This window comes from Glandiceps talaboti, chromosome 2 (assembly GCF_964340395.1).
Source record: "Glandiceps talaboti chromosome 2, keGlaTala1.1, whole genome shotgun sequence".
Lineage (NCBI taxonomy): Eukaryota > Metazoa > Hemichordata > Enteropneusta > Spengelidae > Glandiceps > Glandiceps talaboti.
Window position 1 is genome coordinate 6,916,407 of NC_135550.1, and position 11,059 is coordinate 6,927,465.

General features: G+C 37.9%; 1 protein-coding gene across 1 annotated transcript; it reads right to left on the reverse strand.

Moving 5' to 3' along the window:
• Positions 1 to 528: 528 nt before the first annotated feature.
• LOC144453726 (uncharacterized) lies at positions 529 to 10,359 on the reverse strand. Its single transcript, XM_078145066.1, has 3 exons — positions 10,203 to 10,359; positions 5,967 to 6,178; positions 529 to 855 (listed from the first exon to the last, which is right to left on the reverse strand). Exons 1-3 carry the CDS (start codon positions 10,357 to 10,359, stop codon positions 529 to 531), a joined length of 696 nt encoding a protein of 231 aa, XP_078001192.1.
• Between the last annotated feature and the right edge of the window lie 700 nt (positions 10,360 to 11,059).

Below are 11,059 nucleotides of genomic sequence, written 5' to 3' on the forward strand. Positions count from 1 at the left end.
GTCTGAACAAGTGACCACATTCAAAGAAATTCTTGATGTGTAGTGGATAGGATGGATCGAAATTTAGATGTGACGTCATTAAAATATCATTGCCATGACTGGATTCAAATTCACTGTATGCACACAACCAACTTTGAACCCACCTCGAATTACATGCATAGATTGAGACTCACAGCTACTGCTACAACATAATTCGTTTTCTATATTATTGATTTAGTTGGGTTTTTTTCGTCGACGTTTTCGTTTGAATTCAATGAAATTGCACGTTTGTAGACGTTGCCATCAAATAAGCAGTGATCAGTTATTGGGTGAATTCAAACTCATAAATTGATAGTTGGTTGGCTGGTCGACGATGCGATGAGTTGCATTTTACAAGTAACATACAGAAGTCAGCAAAGACTTTCTATTGTCTTGTTCTCAAATTAATAAAAAATACTATGTTTTTTTTTTCAATGTATCTTAACTCGACGAATACCGAGTTATAATCAATAGTTAAGTCTGGATGAAATGATCTGGAGAGGGAATTATTTACGAATAAGTGTCTGGTGTTGAGTCATTTTCCGAATCACTGTCTATGCTTGATTCGTCGTCTTTGCAACTACCTATGACGTCATTCGAACAATCATTACTGTCCCTGACAACGTCAATCTTCGTTTCCTCACTTTCATCATCATTTCTGTCATTATCTTCGTCATCATCTGAGTGTTCGTGTGTTGAGCCCGGGAAAGTCTTATCTTTGTCATCTTGGTTCGGCGTGATTTCCGTAGCAGTTGCTGCCTCTGCGGCTCGTCTAGCCGCCTCTTGTTGTTCTCGTTTCTGTTTTCTCCATTTTGCACGACGATTCTTGAACCAAACCTGCAATGAGGACCAGATCAATAAATTTAACATTGATAGATTCATTAGAGACTTTAAGCACTAGGGGCATGGTTCCCATGGTGATTATTGTCATCTTTTCCGCTTTGATGCACATAATGCGAAATAATGCATAACATTAATTGCGATGATTTGTATACATCTTGAATCGCTTCCAGCGTTTTAGTTTCCTGATATCATGAAAGGGGTATTTAAACCGTTGACACAAATATATTAGAATAAACAGCTGCAAAGGTAATAATCTTTACCTGTATGACTTTATTGACCGAGACGATTGTCCGCAATGACTGACCAACCAACCAACTGAACTGTCTTCAGATTCTAGACACGACTCAAATTACAATCGACTTTATTGAGTGATACCCTGGTAATTAGTTGCCTAAATTATGGGCCATAGAATTTCAAGTCGTAAAAGTAACTTGAACGTTAACGCAGTAATAAAAAAATGTAATTTGTGCAAACACATGTATTAAGACACAACTTGTATCACCCTTTTATTTCTTAAGGAAATCACAACTTGTGACTCCAACAATAATTGTACTTTATTTCGTTCGTGAATTTCCATCCTTTGTCAATGTTATCGGATCCAGTTTTGAGTTATAGCAAACAATTTCTGTAGTTTTAATCTTATGATCGTTGAACTTTTTTTTTAAAATGTGAAACTAATGGCGGCATTATATAGTATTGCAACAAAAGTAATACTGAGAAGGATCCATTGGAAGCAATGTAAAGAAACTACAGTTTGCATAATAGGAAATATCGTGTAATAATTGCAACTCCATATCTTGCGAGGTGTTGACTGTGGTATGTACCCAAAATAAAAAAAAGTTTTTGAATGGAAAGCATTCAAAATCAGACTTTTAGTTGGTTTGCAATATTATTTGAAATGTTGTGTCACAGTATTTTTGTTTCTCTACCTAGTTTTGCCCCTATACATCGCCCTACACATCGGCTGTAAAGCGGACTACGACATCGACACCATGATGCCCAGTTTTAGTACAACTTTCTGTGCAACTGTTTTGTTTTTTGTTTTGTTTTTGAAGAAATCATTTATATGAGCGTTATTCCACCCTTCATATTTATTTGTCATTCTTCTCGGTTACATTTTGAGATGTTGGAATAAAAACCAAGTTTGGTGAGAAGTCGGTATAAGACACACGAAGTCGTTCGTAACTGGCCTTGCATAGAACGACAACTGTAAAGTTGTGTAGGCAAAATGAATAAATTGTTGTTGACCATGTAAAATTGACACGTTTGTGGCAACTACGTACGAGGTTTTTGGATTTGTTTAGTCGAGGTTGTCGCCAGTATCTATCCGGGTAGTTATGACTGCGAATCATGGTGTTGATTCGGGATATTTCCCCGACATGAAATTATCAATTTTTTTTTGCGTCAAGTCATGTTCTTCTACTTTCCTATATGTTGATTCAAAGTCAAGTGCCCAAATAGCAGAGTTTTAAATCTTCGGATATTTTGTTGAAAAGTCTCTAAAAACGTAACTGTCATGAATTATGCTTGGAATGCTTTAAAGGTGTAGAGACATGAATGTTTCTATTGCGACAACAAACAACCGATTGACGCTTCGAAACTATTTCTCCGATGTTAGCTGGCGTAGATTTAACGGCATCACATCATTTCAATAACTGAAAATCGAGTCATACACGTTGGCAATACACGACAGCACGCTAACATCATTGTAGTAATCTATTACCAAAGTCAAGATAATTTTAACTGGATTATTTTTCCTTCCGGTGGACAAGTTTGCTACCCAAACTTTCTGATTGATATAAGTGACTTATAGAAAAAAATCTAATGGATACATTGAACCTCTTCCATTGACGAATTTAATTGAGCAAAGTTAGTGTGTAGAGAACAGCTGTTACGAGTCGACAGGCCAAGAGGATCGAATTTCTCCATAACAGATGTGGGGATACTTTTAGGACAGGTCGCTTCATTCTGCGTCTATTAAGTTTTTTGGCGAAAATCCCAATTGGTTGATTCTAATGATAACAAGGGACGAAATCTACACAGACTCCTTAATCCCAATTATGTGCTTGATAAGATTGGATAATGGGATATTGCTGTTCCCAGTCATTTTGACTGGTGTGGGCATCAATGGCCACGCGATGACGATGGCAATGATGGCGGCGGCGGCCAAGGAAAGTAAAAGAAAAAAACACCATATACTATTCCATTTGCTGGGTTGCGTGCACGTTATTGTACAGACCAGACACAGAATAGAAAACATCAAGATTATTTTTCAGTATCTATCTACCAAAACATCCCGATATAACATTCGGGGAAATTGGTTGCAACATTTTACTACGAGATGAAACAGGCCATCGACTCGGAAAAAGAAAAAACAAAACTGTCGACTCGTTTTCACCTGGGAATTGAAAGTCGCTTCAGCGCTTAATCGCATGAATACTAAATTCAAGTGAAATGGAATATGAAATATGGAGTAATTTAGTTAAGAGGTCGATAAAACATTTAAGGAATGTTAAGGATATAATGTTGACGGTATATTGGCACACCTGAACAAACCGAACGGCCGTGTCATTCCGTAATAATCTAATGTAAACGAAACTTCTTTGCTGCAATACGATTTGCAGATTTTCTCCATTTTTATCGCTATACGAAAAAATGAACTCTTTATAATCTACTGCGTTAGTCGCTGGCCAAAAAAAAAATGGAAGCGGGCAAAATAACCTTGAAATATTGTTTGGAAAGTTGAGATTCTTGGAGTAGGTTATATCTGATTATAAATTGACGTGTTTGTACTAGTTGCGGATTTATAATTGTGACATACGCAGTTTGAGAAGCAAAAGCATTGCGACGGTGACATTTTCAGAACGAATTTAGAAGGTAAGTGTTTGATATATCGCTAACTTTCTTTAGAAGTGGGGGCTAGATTTATGCTAAATTCGTTGAGGCATCAATAATCTATAACACTGACTTATCGGCTGAAACTGATACCGATATTCCTCTCTTCCACTTACACCGACAGACTTTTAACGAAATCTATAGCTAAAAGACTATTCAATTGCCAAAATTAGTACTTTAACGTCGACAATCTGTTGGATTTCCCACGCTTAAAGGGGTGGGAAAGTTGCGATCAAGCCTACCCTTTCATTTTTTATCTCAAAACGCTGTCTTGATTTGATACGTTGGAAAGTCGTTTTTGATTCGCGTCACTCTTGAACTCAGACTCAACAAAATTTTATGGGTTGAAAGAATTAATTAGGGGTTAAAATGTTTGCAGATGGTCTACGAATTGGACTGGAACATGGAGAACCACTTTATAATGTCTAAGGTAAACCGGTCATTATTTATAAGGCCCCTCCCCTGAAATTACACGTATTTAACACTTTTAGCGGTAGCTTAAGTTCTTTACAAAGTCGTTATTTCCTTAATAATGTCAAAACTGACGGATTACCTCTTCACCTCACTAACGTTAACAACGGAGTGTGTTTTGCTTCAATTTCCAACATAGTTGATGTCGAGGTTTTTTTTTCAAATTCAAAAGTCAATTGTCCATGCTTTGTGCTCCTATCCAAACCGATGTGGTCAAAGCAGTGAATGAGTTGTTTTTGTGCCGCTGTTTAGTCGCCACTCTTTTCAACATTACCTGTTGTTTAAGTAAGAGTATTTCTGCAATATGTTGTCATATTGGACGAGTTTCGATTAGACAGAATAAACTAAAGAGTTGGGGGGTCACGTGGTGAAAAACAAACCTAAGTTACGCTTTAAACAGCTCAGAGGCTCTTTATCTAATTCACTGTGTGTAAGTGTCCAAACAACTGTCTATTACAGCTAGCATTTATCGCCAACAACATGTGTGATAGAAAGACCTTTCCTTTCAACTCTGTTCTGTTTATTCGTTCAATCCAACAATCGCTAGAGAATAGAGGCCTTTAGTTGATTACGTGTTATTTTCTACAGAAGACAGTCTTGATGAGAGAACAAAATCACCTTCTTTCACAAATGACACTGTAAACAAATTAAAAAGATTCTATAGATACTATTAAATCGGGTAAGACGTTGACGATGGTGGGAGACGTTTCAAGCCCAGTGATGGTGCGAAGTTCACGAAGGTGGGACATTCAAGTGAATGGCAGGAAGTTCACGAAGGTGGGACAGTTTAGTCTTAGTGGGTAGGGTGTTCACGAAGGAGGGACAATTTGGGCCAAATGGATAGTGGAAAGTTCGTGAAGGTAGGACCCTGTAGGCCAAGTGAATGGTGGGAATTTCACGAAGGTGGGACATTCTAGGCCTGGTGAAGTGGGACGTTCTTGAAGGTAGGACATTCTAGGCCTACTATATAATAGGAAGTTCACGAAGGTTAGATATTTTAGTTCTAGAGAACGATGGGATATTTGCAAAGGTAGAAAATTCTACATGAATGGTAGAAAGTTTATGAAGGTGGGACATTCTATAGTCCGTGTGAATGGTAGAATGTTTTCGGAGGTGGGATATTCTGGTGCCAGCGAATGGTAGGAAGTTTTCGAAGGTTGGACATTATAGGGATAAATTATGCAACTCGTGATATAAGATGTACTAATCGTAGTTAGCGGGGAATATGCATAACGAAATCTGTTCCCATTTCGTTGATACAGCACAGAAGTATGTATGCGGGAAAATACACGACGCCTTCAGCAAAAAAAAAGTCCTACAAATTAAATTTGGCTAACGTGATGCTGGTGTACGCTACATGTTCACATTCCTTATTCGCCGAGCTCAGATTTAGGATTAAAAAGAAGAAGAAAAATCTGAAAGCGTTGGAGATCGGTGGTGATTAATACTTTTAATCTTTGAGGAGGGAAAATTCTAGCCTCGGACAGTGAAAAAAACCCTAAATGTGATTTCAGAAGTACACAGTAATCGTGTTCCAGTCATTGCAACGGCGGCAGCTTTGCTTACAAAACTGAAGGTATCATAAATAAAGGCCGAGTTTGGAAAATTGTTCAGGCTACTGTATTTCTGTTAAGTCGGCCCACGGCATATCAAATCTGTTCACTAGAATCTATGTAACTGAATTCAATGGAAACCACATTAATTTCTGTCTAAAGCGATTTATCTTAAAAGTTTCTTACCTCAACCCTCTCCTCTTTTAAATCTGTTTTCATGGCTATTTCTTCCCTCAGCATTACATCTGGGTAATGTGTTTTCTCGAAGGTGGCTTCTAGTTCCTCAAGCTGTTCTTCTGTGAAGATAGTACGGTGGCGACGTTTCCTTTTCTGGTTTCTTCCGAAGAAATCCAAAGCTGGGTATCCATGGAAGGCAGGGTACGCTGCTGCTGCGGCTGCTGCGGAAAAAAAATATTTAAAAAATCAAAACCTATATACATTAATTTCATTAACTTTCGATTTTGTTCTCTTTTCATGAGGTGTTTTTTTAGCTGTAAAAATACATAATTATGTCATAATTCGTCAACGATAAATATCGAAGGACACCTGAAATAAGGTGCAATTCAGGAGTATCTAGGTTTCGATTTATTTTGCCCTTATTGTCCGTAATTTTGATTTTAAAATTTACTCAGTATGTATTTAGCAAGACTGTAGCATCGTATTTTAGCCTAAACTATATGAGATAATGCAACGTTCACGATTCTCTAATCCCGCTAAAGTTCCCAGACTAGGCGCCATAATAACCCGGCCCTTACAGTAACCAACGGCTGTGGCATTCAGTATTTAGTTTTTATAGGGAAATTACTTACACAAATGTTGGTTTCTGTAAGATTGTTATTTGCACCTAAGCACGAATATTTTATATGGCCAACAACTATCCAATTGTGCCCTCGCCTTCGCACCCAGCTCCTTGAAAGTACAAAGGCTACATTGAAGAAGACACTGTTGAGAAGTAGCCGATGAAGATGAAAGTTTCCGACACAAAAAGAAAAGCTAAGAAGCTCTTTAACGTACAGAGATTTGGACAATTTGTTTCTTTGTCGTCAGAAACTCTTCATTAGATCCTATTCGAAGCAAAAGTGTCCCACCGGGAGTGTTATCTTTACAATTTTGGATTTGGTTTTCTTTTAAAAGGGCTGACCATGTTGCGAGGCTTGAACTTTCCCACACGCAAGTGCAAACATCCTAATAAGCCCTCTCTAACAGTAGGATGGAGTGCGCTCCGATGGTAGAATATCCCCTTCATTGTTTTATGGTGCTAGTAATTTTAGGCAATTTTGTTTGCGACAATGAAATTGTCTTTATATCATTGAAAGAATAGAATATGGTGTAACAACATGAGACCACATGCACTGAGATAACAAGATGTTTATTCGAGAAATCAATATAGTCAACGCATCAGTTGGCCGGTGTTCATGCCAACTTAAAGAATGTGTCTTACTAAGTATCAGACAGTACCTGTGGCTAAGTTGAAAACTGACAGTTTGTGTCGAGATAAAGACTGTTACCTATATCATACTTTGGTCAGACATAACAATCCCTGGAGTTTTAACACTCTCAGTCGTTACAGCATACTAACCACTGCTACCCCCTACGATTGGTTACACAGAGCTTTGTAATACACATGTAAGTTGTGTTTTTTGAAAGGTGTCCTAACGAGCTTCAAACAAGTAAATGATTTCTACTCGTTGAACATGAATTGTGGAGTTGGAATTGGCCAAAAAAATCTGTAATGACTAGCTTTATAGTTTGTATAGTGCTTGCTAATTCCACGTTATCGCTATCACACTGTAAAGGAACACGAACAAAAGCAGGTTGACGATTGACACTGACGACATGCAAACTACTAAATTGGTTAAATAGTTGACAATCAAAGCAGGAGAAAGCGACTCATCATTAACCACTCCAAAGACACAACAACTCCCTGAACGAAGTGTGTTAATGAGAAGTTGTATATACACACGTGCTTCAGTGCACACATCAAAAGAACTACCAGAACACAGACTCTTTGTTATTCTGACACTAGCAATCTATGAAGCCGAAATTCACCCAAATTAGAGAAACCTTTATTACAGGTGGTCGCACTTGGGACTTTTAAATTCTCGATTTTCCAAAAGATAAATGCCGGGAAAACTTGGAGATTCGCGAGCACTGATAAATTTTGAATCCAGTCAACTCTAGTGTATACGCAAAATAAAAATAAAAACGTGTGAATTCACAAAAAAACTGTGTAAAATGCAAGTTTATATATACATATATATACGCAAATTACATTATCCAAGGTAAACTTACAAGTGTGCAAAGTGTCTGGAAATGTCTAACTGGATTGGGGTTTAGGTGAATCGCACAAGGGTCAGTAGACGCAAATATACATCTTGTTAATAGGGAAAAGTAGGTGTGTGGACAAACTTTATCAAAGTAAAAACACTCAAAGGCTTGCAATCCACTCAGCTGGAAATATTGGACAACACGATCTATTCAGACATTGGTAAGACAAATCACAAAGAAGACTCATCTCAAAGTCTTTTCTCGTCATTTGCTCTCATCTCCAATATTACTTTGGAATTTACGTTTTGATCGGCTTCGGATATTTTTCTAATCATGCTGCACACCGGTATCAGAGTACATTTAATGCATGGGTGTAATTTTCTTGTAGGAAAAGGGCATTATAGATAAAAAAAGAAAAAAAAACGTGAAAGTAGCCACACAAAGAGATAAGACTCCATTTGTGTCAGTTGAATCTCGATTACGTTGTACAGACAGGTATTCCATATTAATAAACGAAATAGGATGTTTTGTAGTGAAATAAAATGGTAATACTCGGAATCTCCTCACAAGGCATGTAATCGTTCTCCGGAGGTCTTTGATAAGCCTCCATGCACCAAGTCTGATTGTAACTAGTACAAATGAGGAATTGTTGCGTGCTTTCTGTATTATTTTGTGGGAATTATCATCATCAAAGGTAGACGACTTTTCTCTCAAGAACCATGGGCTCGTTCGAGATATATTTTATTCATAAATTTGTCTAATCAATAATTGACTTCTAAAATGTTAATACCGACGTCATTTCATTTTTGACCAAAACCGCCAGTGTTTAGTAGACCAGACTTTCCAATTCGAATACTTGCTGTCAATACTGCGGTACCACTGGGTAAATCGTCATAATAAATACAACACATAGATTCGGTTGTATTACATTAACTTGATGTATTAGCCGTGTACGTCATAATTATTTAATAGGTGGGTAATTAATGAATTAATATATCTCCCAATTTAATCATCGCCAACCAAACTATTGGTTGAAAACATCTATATTGTCAATTAGAATTCACCATCAAAGTAACCGAGTGACGACCGAACTGATGTTTATGAAACGAATTATATTTGGAATTATAAAACGAGAAAGGTGTTGCAACGACTGATGAAACAAGGTCGTGATAATGTATTTTCAAGATGGAACAAGCAAGAGAGTGAACGATTAACTTGGCAAAACCTTCCACTTGCAAACCGTTGTATTGTTAGCCATAATAAAGTATATAAGTGTGGAGAAATAGAGTAAAAAGTAGCACAAGAAAAAGTGGCACAAGAAAAAAGTGTGCTCATTCACATTCCTCTGTCTGAATCATACATCTTTTAAACATAGTTATTTTTTTTTTTGTAAAAGTTGCCTCGCAAGAGTTCAAAGTTTTAACAGAATGAATCGCTTGTAAACACACACCCTTTTTCCCGAAGGACTGCGTGTGTGGTGTGTGGTATTGTGGTGTGGTGTGGTGTCTACACCGTGCACGCTACCCCGATCGTTCTCAATGCAGTTTTCGGAAAATATGAGTCAAGCGTACGGCTACATTATTGATACGACACGTTCAAAGCTTGCTATTCTTCCACTAAATCGCATCTTGCAATTGTCACTATACAATTAGTGACAGTTTTGTTTTGTGTTATTGTTTTTGACAGAATGTGGCGTGAAGAGTACTTGTTTTTCAATGCTGGAGTAGAACTCCTGCCGTGAAACTGTACATCAAGATGGCGCTGTCTAAAAACTACAGCTCTAATCCGACCCATTGCGATGTCCGTCCATTCTGATTCGTACAATAACACCACTTACCACCTCACATCATTTGTATTTCGTTTACGATTATAACAATACAGACAGACGGAACATTTTCTTCAAAGTTGGCTCTGATCAGCGGTAAAAGGATCATAAATTTTGTAAAGTTGTCCGTGTTGGTTTTACTTAGCTTAAGAAAACGTGTAACGTGTTCGTTATGTCACTTTCTCTGGTTCGAACGTATAGTGTCACAAAAAGTACAAACATGGAAATAAGTAACGAATTTCCAACAAAGTAACCGTTAAAACTGTAAACACCAATGACAACGATATCGATGGTAACAAATAAAATATTTTCAAATGTAAATTCCTTACCTAAATGGTGATATTCAGGTGGCAAATGGTGTAGGTGAGATGGATGGGGGAAGAACGGATACGCTGTTGGTCTGGCTGCGTGGATGAGAGTTGGTCGGGGTGCCAGGATGCTCTCTATCGTGAAAGCGGATGGCGGTGTACTGGTCATATTCAGCATTCTCGTCTACGCCGGTTACAGAAGTAAATTAAATGGTCCCGAAAAAAGGCCACCAAGGTGTGTTTCGTACCGTGTCACTGGTATTTGAGTTGACGGAAATACAAGTGTATACCTGATTGTCACCTGGGGGTGACTACGATGGACAAGAAGTTACTTCAACAAGTACCGATACCGTTCGCTCCGAACATGAGTTACAAAATGAATCGACTTGGGCAACGTGAGACTGTATTTGTAAAACAAAGTAGTAGCATTATCAGTACAAGAGACCGAGTGTGATTTATTGTCACAGTACACGCTACGTCAACCAGTGAAGTGTTATTGTTCTAACTCTAAGCTTGCTAGTTCACGCCGACTTAACAAGCTGCTCGCCTCCTATTGGTCCACATGAAGAGCCTGCATAGCAAATGAGAGGACTTAATTGTAATGTAATAAATTAAGGCACGTCCCACACCATTAGTGACAGTGTGTAATCCGTGTTTAGCGAGACCTAATTATAAATATAAGCATTTCACAATCTGATTAGGTTCATTGTTAGCCAAACACCAATAACTGTTGTCAAACCTTCACTTTTTTGCCTCCTGATTGATAGCTCCACCTGTTTTGTACATCTGTACATCTACCTTATCTGTCGTATCTTTAGATTGGTCTACGCGCCAAAATACTGAGAAGACTTAGTTTCCAATGGAAACCACTCCTCCTT